Source organism: Danio rerio, chromosome 3 (assembly GCF_049306965.1).
Source record: "Danio rerio strain Tuebingen ecotype United States chromosome 3, GRCz12tu, whole genome shotgun sequence".
Taxonomy (NCBI): domain Eukaryota; kingdom Metazoa; phylum Chordata; class Actinopteri; order Cypriniformes; family Danionidae; genus Danio; species Danio rerio.
Window position 1 is genome coordinate 11147220 of NC_133178.1, and position 17860 is coordinate 11165079.

Sequence of the window (17860 nt, forward strand, 5' to 3'; positions counted from 1 at the left end):
CAGTCTCAACCCAGCATTTGGGTTAAAAAACCAACCCAGCGTTTTTTAGAGTGTACTCAAAAGACTAAATCTCTTTCTGGATTTTTGTATTTTTCAAACGCAGATTTGAATGCGGTGATTCGAAGGATTAATAAGCGTATGCAAATCACCATCATTTGTAATTTATGTTGCGTGGGTGTTGAGATCCCGATCTTTTACTGATTAATCGAGCAGCTTACACTGAATGCATTAATGCAGACTAAACAAGTAGTGACAGAAAACCCCTTTAATAACCTAAGAAACCCACCACCTTATCATTTTATTTTACAGGAAATAGATCTACATTAATGCGAAACGAGCTAAATATCGTCTTTAAAATCATCATAGGTTTCAGCTCTTGGTGATATCTTTGCCTATCGTCTATACACGATACTATCGTCTGTCGGCACAACTCTATTTTGTAGCACTGAAATACTTATTAGTTGTCATTTTAAAATCTAAATACTTAGTTGTACAATATAAAATTAGATTTGAATGCAGTGATTGGAAAAATTAATAAACATTTGCAAATCACCATCATTTATAATTTATGTTGCGTGGGTGTTGAGATCCCGATCTTTTAATGATTAATCGAGCAGTTTACACTGAATGCATTAATGCAGGCTAAACAAGTAGTGACAGAAAACCCCTTTAATAACCTAAGAAACCCACCACATCCCCAATAACCCACCACAACTTCTTCTGTCATCATTATATTTTCCAGGAAAGTCCAAATGCTTTCATATATGATTTGAATGACGCAAGAGGCGTTACAATCGTTACAAGCTTAGGATTAATCTATAAGTGTATTAGCCTAACCCGCCGGTCACATGTGTTCCAACCCATGGTTTGTGGTTCATACATATCACCCCGCTATCCGTTTAGCCCTAACATTTACAACAAGTAAGGATCATTTTGTAGCGCTGAAATACTTATTAGTTGTCATTTTAAATTCAATATTTTTTACCGTTATCCTACAATCCACTAGCATTTATCCATTTTACAAAAAGATGTTTTTTTTTTTTATTGGAAAAAAAATACTGTTGTCACCTAGTCTTTTCTATATTGTAATGAGAGAAGATGTAAATAGGTATGTTGATTTAATTTTTCATAAACTTAGAGTGTAAAAATGCTTTATGTGAGGTGTTTCTTTGTGCTAAAAACAAGATTTGTGCTTGATTTGACAAATGTAGCATTAAAATGTGCACAAATATATTTCAAATGAGCGAGAATTCTCTAAGAGCAGTTATGAAACACGAAGCATTTTCAGGCATTAAAGGCTGACACATTTCATGATATGAAATAAATGAATACCTTTGAAATGTGTGTGAAGTGTGGGAGGAAAAGATGAGGCTCTGCAGGTCTGTATTGCTGTAACGTAATATCATGTTTTCTATAATCTACAGTTCTGTGTACATTAGCCATCTGCACACTCGGTGCTTTTAAAAGGCTTGTTTAAACTCAAGGCAAATGCTTTGCCTGGTAGTAGTTAATGTGTTCATGCTAGATTTATCTAAGGTTCATTTACTTAATGCAGCTTCCATTAGCTTGGCACATATTCATTTTGCATTTAAGAGTTCACGTTCCATTAATTTCTACACGAAATCTACTAAATTGGCCGTAGTGAATGTGTGTGTGAATGCGAGAGTGTATAGGTGTTTCCCAGTACTGGGTTGCAGCTCTAAGGGCATCCACTGCGTTAAACATATGCTGGAATAGTTGGCATTTTGCTGTGGCAACCCCTGATTAAAAAAAGGGACTAAGCCAGGGATGCCCAAACATGGTCCTGGAGGGCTGGTGTCCTGCTGATTTTAGCTCATCCTTGCAGGTTTGTTGAGGCAAGTTAGTTTCTAGAAAGCCTAATAAGAGCATGATTAGCTACCCAGGTGTGTCTGACTGGGGTTGGAACCAAACTTTGCAGGACACAGGCCCTCCAAGAGTTTGGACATGCCTGGACTAAGCTGAAGGAAAATGAATGAATGAATGAATGAAATTAAATCTAATTTAAAATCATTAGTTTTTTGCACTTTATTGCTGTTATTCTTATAACATACGATTTTTTTTTAACCTTTTTCCCCCCAGTTTTAGCTTTATTTTAAGTTTTAGTAATTCAGTTGTGTGTCTTTTTATTTGTATCATGCATTTTTTTTTTCTGTATACATTTTTGTTATTTGTATTTTAGTTTTGCTTACTTTAAATCAATGTAACTAAATGTAAATAAGACTGCTAGCTTAAAATAAAGTTATACATATTTAAGTTGATATATATATATACAACAATTTTGCCTGATTGTCGTGTGATATTCTGCCAGTTACAGCACTCGTACTGCCTCTTCACCCTTCACCCTTGTGTATTACTCCGCCCACATACAGCAACAAGCTGAGGATACTCTACAGTTTGACAAATATTGCAGCTTTTGGGCAACATAAAGTCCTTTTGAAGCTTTTTAGAGAAACATGTAGTCGTTCAGATATAAGGATAGTGTTTGTTTTTTCAATATTTTAAAATATCTGAGATACAATGCGTTAGCCTGTCTTTGAGCAAAGGCGGTTTACGATGTTCATCTAAAAGATGGCGAAAGAGACCGCATAATAAGCCTTAAGAGAAAACCAGCTAAATTTCAAACTACTGCTGATCAAATCTTTATTAAACAGGTAAATGGCTTCCTAAAGCCTGGTTTATACTTCTGCATCAAGTGATCGGCGTGACCCAAGGTGCATGCAATGCGCGTTGCTGTGCATTTATACTTATGCACGCTGTTTGTGTTCCTTTGAAACGCTTGCTGGCAGTAGGTGTTTATGTTCCTCTGTGTTGAGTATCTTCGTTGGTTCTTTGTTTTTTTATGAACGCGTCCTTAATGTAAAAGTGGCTCAAATTTGCTTATTTTGAGGCGGGAAGCGACGGACGTGCAACAACTTTAATCATAAGGTAAACTCAAAACAGCAGTTTCCATCTAGATCTCCTCCACGAGACTCCACACTTGTAAACACTCGCTCCATCTGGCTCCATCGACAAATAATAACTTGACCTCTAGTTGATCATTTTAAAAAGTGTCAGAAGGTCGATTTTCAGATGAATCCTTTGTTGAACTGCATCTCAATCATCACCAATACTGCAGAAGACCTATTGGAACCTGCATGGACCAAAGATTCTCACAGAAATCAGTCAAGTTTGGTTTGGGGTTGCATTCAGTATAGGGTCGTGCGAGAGATCTGCAGAGTGGATGGCAACATTAACAGCCTGAGGTATTAAGACATTTGTGCTGCGTTACATTACAAACCACAGGAGATGGCAAATTCTTCAGCAGGATAGCGCTCCTTCTCATACTTCAGCCTCCACATCAAAGTTCCTGAAAGGTCAAGGTGCTCCAGGATTGACCAGCCCAGTAACAAGACATGAACATTATTGAGCATTTTGGGGTAGGATGGAGGTGGCATTGAAGATGAATCTAAATAATCTTGATGAACTCTGGGAGTCCTGCAAGAACATTTCTTTGCCATTCTCAAACTTGATTTGAGTCATTGCAGAGATGTATGGATGCAGTCCTCCAAGCTCATGGGAGTCATGCACAATATTAATTCTTTTTCCACTGCACCATGACTTTATATCCTGTACTGAACATTATTTCTGTTCAGTGACAAGACTTTTTGTCTAAAAGTCAGACCTTACTGTCCTAATGAAATAATTCAAAATGAAGGCATGATCATATTTTATTTTGCTAAAATAAAACTTCTGATACCAAATGATCTACTAGAAGTCACGTTGTTTTACCTATCTCTAACAATGACCTGGAGGATATTTATTCTATTTGACTTCTTTTCCCTCCATATATTTTCCTGATTAAATCAAGCACAGAAACAAATACTTCCATGATGTATAAAAACCTGAATTGTAATTTATTTAATTCCCTTTTTTTTACATTACGAGTGCATATAGTCATGAAAATAATGTCAAAACAAGGCAGACATTCCTAAACTTAATAACATCGAAATTTAAAATAACACTAGAAATAGTATTTTGCTTTAAAATGCATGTTAAAAGTAAAAATCTGAATTTAATTCAAGCATTAATTGTCCAGGATCTTCTCTAACAGTCATTATATACAGTATATTGCAGGGGTTATACAGTACAGTCGTGGTTTTGTAAGTGAAGCAGAGCAGGGTCAGTTTTAGGTCCCACCCTCTCTCTGGTTTTCTTTTTCCAGCACAGCGAAGCCACACGTGTGAGATTGAATCTGTGCGCTTCAATGACCTCTTTTCTTCAGGAGATGCATCTTCTCTCGGCTTTAGAGAGCCTGAAAATGGGCATTAATCAACACGTCCAGCTCCGTCCGTCCGGCCCATTCAGACCTCACATCACACATCGTAGAGTCTGAAGAGGTTTTCTCTTTGAGACGTGAATGTTAAAAATAGCTTGGTGTTATTTTCTCCCATTTGTTGAACAGCGGTGCCACTTTTCCCTTCGCACCTTTGTGGCACAGCAAAAAGGAAGTTCAGGGCTGTGAAGACTTTCCTTTTAAGCTACATTTCCTTTTAACAGCATTTTAAAATGATTTTTTTTTTCCACGTTTCAGATGAGATCTACGCTCTACGCTCAAGAAAAATGATCAAAAAAGGCATGAGAGGATCTAAAAGTAGCTATAAATTGTAGTGCCCTATGATATAACTTAATACTGTTCTATTATAAATTTATGTTGCGTGGGTGTTGAGATCCCGATCTTTTAATGGTTATTTGTGCAGCTTACACTGAATGCATTAATGCAGGCTAAATACTTTAATGTATGTTAAAAATTAAAGCGTTAATTCACTTAAAAAGGAAAATACTGTTATTAATCAACAATCAAATGAATGATATTGACTTGTTGGAGTAACAATATATAGCATTTAAAGAGCCCATATTATGGGTTTTTGAAAATGCCCCTCCATGTAGTGTGTAACACAGCTCCAAGTGAAGTGAAGTATCCAGCTAAGGCTTAAATCTGTAAGTGTACAGTGTTTAAACCTGTTGATTCATTTATAAAAGAGTCGTCTCATAGTGCTTCAAACGAGTCGCCTTGATACAGAGTCATTAGGTGTTTCGCCATGACGTACGAACGAAACCAAGTTATTCACGTGCACGCGCAAACCCAGGAGATTTGAAACCTGCAGCCCCGCCCTCTGACACAGATACCCACACACACACACACACACACACACACACACACACACACACACAAACATGCCGGTCGATTGAAGTCACACTGCAGATGGATATTATTGAGTCTCTACCCAAAGGTGAAACCTCAGCATAAGCCCAGCTTTAAGCAGTTGGAAACTACTGGAAACTTCTGGAAACTACATGCTACAAAGAATACTTCGTTTGTTAAAGGAAGGATCAGTAAAGACATGTCAGGGCATGCATCGGTTTCTTCCTCCATTTCTCAAGTGTAAGTACGTGCGATTAAACTTGTTTCCTCGTTTACTCTAGCTTGCAAAAATGTATTTAGTTGTGATTTGTTTCCTGTTAGCCGTGTGTACTGTCTCAGGTTAACTCGCTATATTCTCATATCGCGTGCAAAGCCACAATAAAAACGTCACGCGTGCTGCTTTGTTTACGTTCCTGTGGAGGAGTGTAATGTGTGTGTGTGCGTTTGTGTGCATGCGTGCCTGCGTTGCCGTCCTGAGGAGAACGAGAACGAGGGCAATATATGTTTGTGTGTGCGTGCGTGTGTGTGTGTGTGTGTAGACGCGTGTGCGAGGACGAGGGCAAAATGTGTGTGTGTCTGTGAAAAGAGCAGAATGTGACAAGCTAGGAGATCTCCTCGCCAGTTCTTGGGAGATTTGCTCAATAAAATAGTTAGTCGTCTGTAATTACATTCATCCACTTTCGGCTAAACTCCACGCCTTACACTATCGAGCGTGTATACACTCTGACTACGTCTATATTGTTGATTAGCTGCTGGCTATTCGCTCTGTCTCTGGCTGAAAGCAGTTAGTGTCAACCATTCGCAGCAGACTGTCATCGGTCCAATCAGCGCAGATTAGCTTCGCGCTAAGGAGGGGTTTGGGAACAAATTAATCACTGGACGATTCATACAGGAGTCGTTGGGATAATTAGGTAAAAATAAATGCAGGTTGTAAGACCATGAAAGTGTTTTTTGACCTTGCATGCATATTAGACTGTTGTTGGAGACCCTTATAACCAAAATATGACCCTATTTCATGAATAATATGGACTCTTTAAAGAGTGTTTTGGACACCTTTTCTATTGTTATAGTGCCACCTTTAGGTATTTTTTTTGCTAATTAGCAACCACTAATAGTATTTCAGTGAAATAAACCTGCTATTGTATGTCTTGGATATTGTTGCCTCTGACAAATCATATATTCCACTTTAGTATTTTGTGCTAAATGTGTGAATGCATAATTAAATCCAGTCTCTGTCTTTTCCATAGCGAATGTGGCTGCAGCAGCCGGCGGCTTCATCTATTTTCTGAGTTACCTGCCGTACGTCTTCCTGTGGCCTCGCTACGACCTGCTGTCACACGCTCAGAAAGTGTCCGCCTGTCTCATCTCTAACGTGGCCATGGCCATGGGTGCGCAGCTCATCGGCATGTTCGAGGGCAAAGGTACGATTTCCAACTCCATCTGTGCATCAGTCCTTCTTTTCATAGCTTATTAGGAATTCAACGATCAGAAAATTCACTTAGAGGTACAATATTTAAAAAAACAAATGATAGATTTGAACGCTTTACAGTAGGATTGTATTAGTTAATGTTAGTTGATGCATTCAATAACATGACCAAAGAATGAACGATACATTTTTTTGCAGTATTTGTTCATGTAAGATAACCTTAGTTTAAAGACAGTTGTTCATTGTTAGTTCATGTTAACTCATGATGTGTTTACTAATGTTAACAAGCATGACTTTGGATGTTACTAACGCATTAGTAAATGTTGATCTATGATTAATAAATGCTGTGTAAGTATTGTTTTTAATTACTTCATGTTAGTAAATAATACATTAACTAATGAAACCTTAATGTAAAGTGTGACTGTTCTGCATGTTGATCATGTATTGATGTCCTTTGTTGTCCTCAGGCACGGGCATTCAGTGGCACAACCTGTTTGAAGCGGTGACGGTGGATGATGACTTCTCTCTGGCGCAGGTCATAGGTCTGCTGCTGCTAGATGCTCTTTTGTACGGCCTCGTGGCCTGGTATGTCGAAGCCGTGTTTCCAGGAGAGTATGGAGTCCCTCAACCCTGGTACTTCTTTATTCTGGTGCGTTTCGCCTAAATGCATTTCATCTGTAGCCATGTTTATTGTCACTGTACACTTTCTAGAAGAGTCAGTTTTGAGATTTGGGCTTTTTGTTAAGTGCTTTTTTTACTGTAATGGGGGAAAAAAAGCATCCAAAATACACTTAAGTGTTTCTTGTGACACACTTTATCGATGTGTGTCTGTAGATTTCAATTATAATACATATCTTTATAAGTGATTTTCTCAAAATGAAAACTAAATCTTCACTTCAGCCACTCTTACACCAAACTTCATTTAGATTTTGTTCCATTTTATTCTATTCTATACTGTTCTATTCCCTTCTATTCTATACCGTTCCATTCTTTTCTATTCTATTCTTTTAAATTTTATTCTGTTCTATTTTATTTAGTTCTATTCCATTATGTTCTGTTCCGTAACGTTCTATTCTATTCCGCTTCATTCTATTTTATTCTGTTCCGTTTCATTCCATTCTATTCCATTCCATACCATTCCATTTCGTTCTCTTCTGTTCCGTTACATTCTATTCCACTCAGTTCTGTTCTGTTTCATTCCATTTCATTCTGTTCTGTTCTGTTACATTCTATTCCGTTACATTCTGTTCTGTTCCATTTCTTTACATTTTTTTCCATTCCATTTTGTTTCGTTCTTTTCTATTCTATTTTGTATCCTTTCGTTCTGTTCTGTTCTATTACGTTCTATTGTTTCATTCTATTCTGTTTGATTTTATTCCATTCCATTTTGTTCTGTTCCGTTTAATTTCATTTTGTTTTGTTCCGTCCTTTTCTATTTTATTTAGTTTCTTTCCGTTCTGTTCTGTTCTGTTCTGTTCTGTTCTGTTCTGTTCTATTCTATTCTATTTCATTCCATTACATTATGTTCCATTGTATTCCGTTCTATTCTCTTCCGTTCCATTTCATTCTGTTCTGTTCCGTTAAATTCCATTCTGTTATATTAATTATAAATAATCATTATATTATATTATATTATATTATATTATATTATATTATATTATATTATATTATATTATATTTTATTATATTATGTTGTATTCTGTTCCATTCTGTTCCATTCTATTCTATTCCATTACATTCTGTTTCGGTACATTCTTTTCTATTCTGTTCCGTTTTATTCTATTATATTCTGTTTTTTTCTGTTTTGTTCTGTTCTATTCTGTTCTATTTTGTTCGTTATTATTCACATTATTTGTTTTTAGTTACGTTTTTACCAAGCAAAAATGAATTTTGTCTGGTTGTTTGCTTTTTTTTTTATTATAAAATAAAAAAACATTTTATTTTATTTTATTAGCTTTTTTAAGTTTAATACATTTTATTTTATTTAGTTTTAAATTCTTCAGTTTTGTTTTTAGGACAATCTAAAAATGGATTTTTTATAAAGAATCGTCTGTCTCTTCGGCTCTGTTCCTGCATGCTTACAAATCAGAAGTGCTTGGTGATTTACAACATTATGCTGTTTATTTTAAGTACATTGATTATTTCCTCAATCCTCACATTTCCTCGTGCGCATCACATGGTTTAGCATTCTTGTGAAACTGTGGTCGAAATAGGCTTGTCTCACAGTTTAACCACAGAACATCTATAAAGCATTAGTGTTACTGACCAACGGGCCCTTGAAAGACCAGAAAACTTTGCTTATGTCATCAAGTTGGCCAGGAAATGCAAACACAATCTTATCTGTAGACATTCAGGGTGTGAAGAGGAGTTTGCGCAGAGCTATTGTAAATGTGGGACACGCTCTACATCAACGCATGTGTTTGCAGACAAGCTTATCAATGGGTGGCAATAAAGACGCCGGTGGAGTGAAAGTAGTGTTACATTATAGAGTTCTGGCTCAAACCTTTGGCTAAGTGGATGTCTGGCATGTTTACACACAAATCCATGTGTGTAATGTAATTATGTTGGATGGTAACAAGTAAATATACTGATATTCCATTTCAGCTCAAGCACAAATTCTATAAAGCAGGGATCACCAAACTGCAGATTTTAGCTCCAACCCTAATCAAACACACCTGAACAAACTAATCAAGGTATTACTAGGTATACTTGAAACACCCAGGCAGGTGTGTTAAAGCAAGTTGAAGCTAAACCCTGCCGGGCACCCGACCTCCAGCAATGAGATTGGTGACCCCTGCTATGAAGGGATCTCACCATGTCTGGAGTATTGTAGAGTTTAAAATTGCTCCAGTTTTAGTTTCCACTTTTCTATATTTTTTAAATACAAAACATCACAGTAGATGTAATGCAGAAAGAAATTACCTTACATCAAGTTACACTCAGAAAGAGCATAAAAACAACAGAAAACACTAATTGAAACCTAATAATAAATAAGCTTTGTAATTCCAGGCATTGCAAAAAACATTGAAGGTTTATTTTTTTGACCAAGCCTTGGAAAATCAAGCATTTTTTCTGTTATAAAGTTTTTGTTTTCTTTTATCAAAATGTGATTTTTCTGTTAAATTTTTTTTTATATTGTAGTTTTTTTTGGCTAACAGGCTAATTTTCAGCTCGGTTTTTTGTTTTTTTGTTTCTGCTCTCGTGCGTACTCGATACAGAAGTATACATTGGCATATATTCATTCATTAAACTTGAGCCCTGTGGGCCAAATTTGGCCCGCTATATAGTTTTATTTGGCCCGTGAGTGCCGTGAGTCGCACCAAATGCGAATTTAGGTATTTTTCACAGTAGACTACATGCAAACTGAGTGATGAGAATGACACAAAATGTATGATTCATTTGGCCTCTAATAATTTCAAATTTTAGCCATTAATACAATGAATGTAGTCTTGTTCTTGAATGTTAGCGCCGATTATATCACATAACGCATCTAAAGCTGGTCACACACCTAAAGAGAAGGGCAGGTATTACACATTGGATGAGCACTTTTGATATGTGAATATAATGTTATTTAATATGGGGGATAATTTTTTTAAATGGAAGTGTCATTTGCATTAAATTCAGCATGGCAGTATCATCAAATGTTAGATCAGGGGTGTCCAAAGTCAGTCCTGGAGTGCTGGTGTCCTGCAGATTTTAGCATAAACGTGCCTCGACACACCTGCAATGATGTTTCTAGAAAGCCTAGTAAGAGCTTGATTAGCTAGCCCAGGTGTATCTGATTGGAGTTGGAACTGAACTCTGCAGGACACCAGCCCTCCAGGGGCGAGTTTGGGCACCCCTGGTCTAGATGGACCGCTCATCACAACACCTGCCTGATTTTTCTGTTCATTATAGATCATGGAGATTCAAGTTATTTGTCACTTTTTACATTTTGGTGAATACAGGGATAAGTCAAGGAATTTGACATTTGGCTAAGAGTGGGAACTCTGGCCTGATTCGTATGATAAAGTCATTAGGTAACACTTTACTATTGATAGTTGTCACGTGACGTCACACTATTAGGGGAACACCCCCATGGCTGACTAATCTAAGTCACTGGCTGAGCAATATCTCATGTTTTAGCCAAAAAGCTAGATAATTGATGTGCAATAAGATAAAGCCTTACTAACCAATGAGGAGACACGTCAGGGCTGTGCTTCCGCAGAATTCTCTAATAGAAGAAAACAACCAGAAAGGAGAAATTGGGTGGGTTTGTGCTGAATGGTAGTACCCATAACAATCCCTTAGTACAAAGAATGTCAATACCTTTGTATGCTTTTTTTATTCTGTTTCTATTTTCATTTGCAGGTTAAGTGAAATCAAACTATTAACTGAAATGCAAAGCCACTGAAAAAATCAGCAGAACTGAACTAATAGATTTTTGATAGCCAGCAAATATTGATCTAAGCAAAGCAAACAGATCCCAAATATAAAAGCAGACACTTACAAGCTATAACGCCATCACCTTTGATTAAATCTCTGAGGAATATCCACAAGATAAAGGTACACATAGCTGAAAGAGATCTCTGACATGGACATGATGGTTTTAAATGAGTCAAAAATGGCTATGGGTGTGTGATTTATGGATGACAAGTGCCCACAATTTGAAGCGATCATATCTCTTCATATAATGTTTCGTTCGGTATAAGTTTGTAGTTTAAAAAAGATTGAAATATGAGAGGATTGTGCTGCATTTCTGTCATGATCCCAGTGTAACTGCCATTAGAGCCCATAGTTTTTTTTATTTTGACCAGCAGGTCTTCACGCAGGTAACATAACTATATATTTATATAGCAATTTATAGTTAATGCATTAAAATCAACAGTGAGAAATAGCCGTATTATTTGTAACAGTTTTAATAATAAATCATTTATTCATTCAGTATTTTGATGTGCCAATGATTTCAATATTGTGCAAGTTCATTATCATGATATATTGAATTATTGAATATCGCCATATGTACATCTACTCAAAAATAAGCACAGAGTCTTGTGTTATACCAAAGAGCTTAGAATGGCCAAGAGGCGACACTCAATAGAACGTGCCATTGCAACAGCAGCGCCCAGGAAGTTCAGGAACAGCCCTAGATTCCGCCATTTTGGAGTGAAAGTGATCGGCTGTCCATTGGATCTTAATTGCTGTCGTGATGGCAAGCAGCTGCTTTGTTTTTTTATTAATTTTTCCAAAAGCGCATTAAAGATGAGATACAACCTGAACGACGACAATACAGCACTTACTATCACAATCAGCAGCACTTTCAATAGTTTATTTTACAGACTTAGAATATGCTGTTGTTCTATTGGAGTTTTCATTCAAAAATGGCCGCCACACCATCTAGTGGCTGTTTCCCAAATCGTACTAGAGTGTCGCCTCTTGGTGATTCTATGCTCTTTGGTTATACAGTCGTAAATGTCGTATGCTAAATTCCACATATCTGTTTTCAGCCCTCGTACTGGTGCAGCAGTCCCCGTGTGGCCTTTCTGAAGGAAAAGGAGGATGAAGAGGATGCAGAGAAAGCCTCAAAGGGTGAATTTATGGAAGAGGAGCCAGCTGGACTAGTCGCGGGGGTCAAGATCAAGCGTTTGGCAAAGGTAGAAGATGCACTGTGTGTTTTGCGTAAACGTTGTGAAGTGAATAGAAGACAGATGGTGGACTCTGTGTGTGTTCAAGGTCAATGTGACACGCATAGCTTGCCTCTGAAACTGTTGGAGGAGGGAAAAACGTGTGGATTTTTACTGTTGCAGGTGTTCAAAGTGGGAAATAAGAGCAAGGAGGCGGTGAGGGATTTAACGCTCAACATGTTTGAAGGGCAGATCACTGTCCTGCTTGGGCACAATGGAGCCGGCAAGACCACCACACTGTCAATGCTGACCGGTAAGAGGTGATCTCAATGCATTAGGAAATGTGATTTGCAATATTAGTCGGTTTGTTTTGATTCATTAATTTTCCTTCGGCTTAGTCCACTATTTATCAGGGGTCGCCACAGCAGAATGAACCACCAACTATTCTGGCATACGCTTTTATGCAATGGATGCCCTTCCAGCTGCAACTCAGTACTGGGAAACACCCATACACTTTCACATTCTCGCACACACGCTCATACACTACGGGCAATTTAGTTCATCCAATTCACCAATGTCTTTGGACTGTGGGGGAAACCAGAGTTTCATTTCAATTGCTCGTTTTTATTAACTGGTTATTATTAATATTGTTATTGGTTAGTCCTGCAAAATGTTCCGTAATGGAATAATTATCTAGTTAAAAAAGAAAAAACGAAATATCACATGGTCCTAGGCAGTGTGGGTAACGGTGGATAACGCATTACAATTAATGTGAGTTACATAATAATATTACTTTTCTAAGTAACGAGTAAAATAATGCATTACTTGTCACGGTTTCAGGAAGTATGAGGGAAAAAGGGGCGAGGACAGATAATGAAGGATTTATTATAGAATACAAATAAAACAAAAAGGCAAAATAAACTACCCCCGAGGGGGAAAACATGAATAAAAAGGCAAAAGCAAACTTGACTGGACTGGCAGGACAAAGCAGGGCTGGACACAACAGGACAGGGAACTATCGACGAAGAACTGGCACAGGACAGAAAACATGAGGGGATTATAAAGCAGAAGTAAACTGACACAAACAGGTGAACATGCCAAACTAATAATGAGTGAACAAGGAGGGTGGGACTAGACAATAGACACAGAGAGACAACACAAGCCATGCGCTCACATAAAACGAGACTAGAACATGCAGCCAATGAGAGAACTCATTAACCGCATGTTCATGACAACACAAGCACAACACTAAAGCTCACAACAAAAGCACGTGACCACAATGTAAACAACGAGCCACGTGCTTTGACAAGAGACGCAAGACACGAGCACACATTAGATAAACACCTTACCGTGCGCTCACACATATGCAAAGCGCATGCTTCATCTCAGCGCCAACCAAAACTGAAACCGACTAGACGGAGGCCCAAAAATGAAGCAGCTCGATGCTGACAAAACAAACACGAACACTAGTACAAAAGCGCGCGCGGCCGCATCAAGCGGGAGCACGCACACTCTGCGCACACCCACGACGGTGTGCGCGCACACAGTGAGACAAAGACAGAAACAGGACAAGACAGCTAGTGCCCGGGCTCTGCCACCAAAACAAGAATTTACAAGACCAGAGTGGCAGAACCCTGACATTACTTTTAAAAATGAAGTAATAATATTTGAGTTACTTTTTAGTTTAGTTCATGAACTTTTAAAAAAAATATATATTGCTGAACTAAAATTAATGCCGTCATGTTGAATCCCGCAGTCAATGAGAAAATACAGGAACAAAAAATGAAGACGGCAGAGCCTTACATTTCTGCGATAGAAATATTCTCTTTATTTCCTTAAAGAGGAAATACAGCAACATTACACATCAACTAATGTTTAAAATAGGATATCTTAGTGGACCAGCCCTTTAAACATTCATTAATCTGTACTTAAGACATTTGTAGTTCTGGGGTCAGGAAATTCTCAGAAGGTGACATTATCCTACATTAATTTAATTTATTATCATTCATTTTTTATTTATTATTTATTTATTATTTGTTATTAATTGCAGAACTCAACCCTATTAAAAAAATAAGAAAAACGCCCCTCCCCCTCACCCCCCTGCAAGTTCTGAAAAAGTTACGCAAAAGTAACTCATGTAACACAACGCATTACCTACCATAAAAAATAACTAAGTAATGCAACTTGTTACTTTTTTGGGTAGTTACCTAATATTATAATGCACTACTTTCTAAAATAATGTAAGGGTCCATCTATTAGTCCTATGACAGAACAAACAGCATGGGTGAAGGTTAAATGCGTGTAAGGCTTCTCTCGTGCAGCTGTAAACAGATTACTAAAAATTCATGGATCCAATTTTGACCCTTTTTACTCCAATTTATAATAGTTTAAATTTAGATCCATCCAATTCAAGCTAATCACCTTATAGGTTGTTATTTGGTCTAATTTAGATCTATCAACCTAATAAATCCTTATTTTCACTTAATCATTCATTGTTTACCCAAACTCGCTTAGAGTCTGTATGCTGGTTGGTTACATGTGCTCACAAACACATCCTGGCCAGTTCTGGTTTTTAGATAGAGGATATAACTGTAAACTAATTTTCTTTAAAGTAATATTATCCCGCCCCATGCTTGTTCATACATAAAGAAAAATTTATTTAGCCACTAGATACTAGCCATTTTTAGCCAGATTTAGCCACTTCATACTAAGTCAGTGATTGTCAGAAATCAATAGATGCCTATGCTCCAGCCATTATGCCTGAGTGTATGATCAATCCTGGTCGTAGGCTGCTAAACATCAGCCTGAACAATCTACTAGTTACAAATATTTCAGGAGATATTAGTTAAACAAGAATTTCACGTTTATTTGTCAGGCAAAGATTTTCCATTCCAATTCACACAATTAAACAAAATAAGCCAGTTCAGATTTTACAACACCAATTACTCAAAGATACATCTAAGAGTTAGAGATTATTAGCTGACCATATAGAAATGCATTGCAACTTATAAGTCCTGATGCAGGAAAATAGAACTGGGATTGGGCCTTAGCCATTCTTATGCTGTGTTCACATCAGACGCGAAAGACATTTACATGTTAAGTCAATGCAAAAGGCGCGAATAGACATCCTGCGGCACGATACACGCGAATGGTGTGGCATGAATGATGCGAATTGCGCGAATGGCGCGGTGCGAATGGCTTGGCACGAATTAAGAGTTTTGCGCAAATCGCTCAAGTTCGAGCAACTTCAGCAGACATTTGCGCAGCGTTAACCAATCAATGTTGTTGGTGTCCCGGGGGAAATCCTCCAGCCGACACCGACAACAGTGCCTCAAACTGGGCTCGGCTCAGTCAGAAGCACTACTGAAAGCTTCCATCATCCAGGTTAGGTTTCTGGAAGAGTTTATGAGTTCACACAGCTGCGTTCCATGTCTGGTATGAACACAGCATTACAGTAACTTTCCACAACACTGGTCCTAAGTATTCAGACCCTTTGCTCTGTAGTTAGTAGAAGAACCCTTTTGATCTAATACAGCCATAAGTCTTATTGGGAAAGATGCAACTAATTTTTCACACCTGGATTTGGGGATTGGCTTCCCAATTTTTGACCCATTCCTCCCACTGTAACTTGTATAAAAGAACTTGAGAAAAGTCTTCGGATTCACACAACTAGCTGATACCGTCTCCTTTCACGCATTGACTGTTGTTGAGTCAAGCTAAATGTTCTCTTTTGTAACCTAGCGACTGCAGTATTGATCCTATTCATACCTGTAAACGGTGATGATAGCAGAGGTCAGTCAGAGTTTATCGCTTCTTTCACCATTTAATTTCTCTCTTTCTCCTTTGTTAGGTCTTTTCCCGCCCTCCAGCGGTCGTGCCTACATCAATGGATATGATATTTGTCAGGATATGGCTCTGATCCGCCGCAGTCTCGGTTTGTGTCCGCAGCATGACGTGCTCTTCGATAACCTCACCGTCAGAGAACACCTGCTCTTCTACACACAGGTGAAGGCAAATCACTCTGAACTCTGTGACACAAATAACAGTTATAAACACAAATGTTTCTGTCTTTTACCAAGGTTATTTAAGTAAGCGGAAATGTAAACTAGAACTAAAACTATTGGTCAAAAGAAATTTTTTTTTTGATTAAATCAAATAAATAATTCACAATAAGTGAAGTTTTTTTCTCCCCCAATTCCTTATTATTATATTTTAACATGTACATACATATTTCCATGTGTCAGATTTAACATAAACCAACCAACAAACAAATGAACAAACAAAACAAAGGGCTTCTCAGTATTTTCTCTTTCTCAGTATTTTTATCTTCTCAGGTCTGTTCTTTGTACGTGGATTATTCAGTTTGCTGGATTTAGTTATTGACAATTTCACATGACAATTTCACATGATCCAGGATCTTTGTTGTCATAGCTACAGTTTTGGTAGCTCAAACCTGTTTGGGAGCAGGCTCATTTCACATAAACAGGATTAGATCAGCTCATTTTAAGCAATGGGAATGCTGAAAATATGTACCAAATGCTGATATTTTCTTACAGTAGTAACCTATTCACCTTATTCTTCGCAGACAAACAGGCGCAGCCATTTGAATCTTTTTGGCTCGAGACTTCCGGTCTCATTCACTTCCATTCATTTTTAGACAATAAAAACTGCTCGTTTCGCTGTTTGATGTTGCAAACTGATATTTCCTTATTATATTATTCTACTTGGTCTGTATAGTTATGCAAACATTTGTAGAGCAAGTAGCTTGACCATTTTTTGCCATTTATTATTCCTAGTCATTTCTCCTTTAGGCGACTGAATCGGAAGTTCTAAAACAATCGCGAAAACAGGCGCACTTCCCCATTTTAGAATAAGGTCAATAGTAACCTATATATATATATATATATATATATACAGAGACAGAGACAGAGAGAGAGAGAGACAGAGACATTCACCCAGAATGCATCTTTGCACCTGAAACGCCAATCCAATGACTGTAAAAACAGTAGCAAAGCACCTGAAATATCATGAACGACTGGTCATGAAAGTTTGATGCTACACCCAAACAAAATCTGACTGTAAGCTCATTTCTTGAGATATTAACTTAAGGTAGAAAGAGACCAAACTTCAGTAAACTTAAAGTAAAAACATACTTCACAAATAACTAAACTTTTTTTTTTTTTTTTTTTTTTTTTGGGTGAATTATCCCAATAAATATATGCTCTAAAGTGCTCAACAATTTAAGTTGAAATGTCATATTGTGTTTTAAAATAGCACAATGGATTTAAATGTGAAAAAGAACATACATATACAATACATACATATATAAACATAATTAACCGTGGTTATTAGGAGCATACAAATGCACCTTGAAAGTGCTTGAAAAGTGCTGGAATTTATAGTTGAAAAAGGTGTAAGAACCCTGAAACTCAAAATGTTCACACTTCTTGGTATGTGCCAACAGCATGATTTATTAGCGCAAACCACATCTGGTGTGAACACCCCATGTTTCAGAAACTATAAGTAGCACACCAAATCAATGAAATAACAGCATTTTATTAAATTGATTTAATAAAAGAAACATAACCCTACAAAGCACATAGCAAATAACACAAATTGCAGTATACG

The 17860-nt window shown here is 37.4% G+C and overlaps 2 protein-coding genes across 6 annotated transcripts in view; both read left to right on the forward strand.

Annotated features, from left to right (window-relative positions):
• Positions 1–17860, forward strand: part of ccnf (cyclin F) — a 146722-nt gene that overhangs the window by 90452 nt on the left and 38410 nt on the right. The window lies entirely within an intron of this gene.
• The window catches only part of abca3b (ATP-binding cassette, sub-family A (ABC1), member 3b), a 114082-nt gene that overhangs the window by 54223 nt on the left and 41999 nt on the right, over positions 1–17860 (forward strand). For all 5 annotated transcript variants that reach the window (XR_012400861.1, XM_021473111.3, XM_021473114.3 and 2 more), the window contains exons 9-13: positions 6451–6624; positions 7097–7278; positions 12116–12262; positions 12416–12545; positions 16083–16237. Coding sequence is in view for 4 of the 5 variants with exons in the window: in XM_021473111.3 (XP_021328786.1) it covers positions 6451–6624; positions 7097–7278; positions 12116–12262; positions 12416–12545; positions 16083–16237 (788 nt within the window). In the remaining variant the exon portion in view is untranslated. The remainder of the gene's footprint in view (positions 1–6450; positions 6625–7096; positions 7279–12115; positions 12263–12415; positions 12546–16082; positions 16238–17860) is intronic.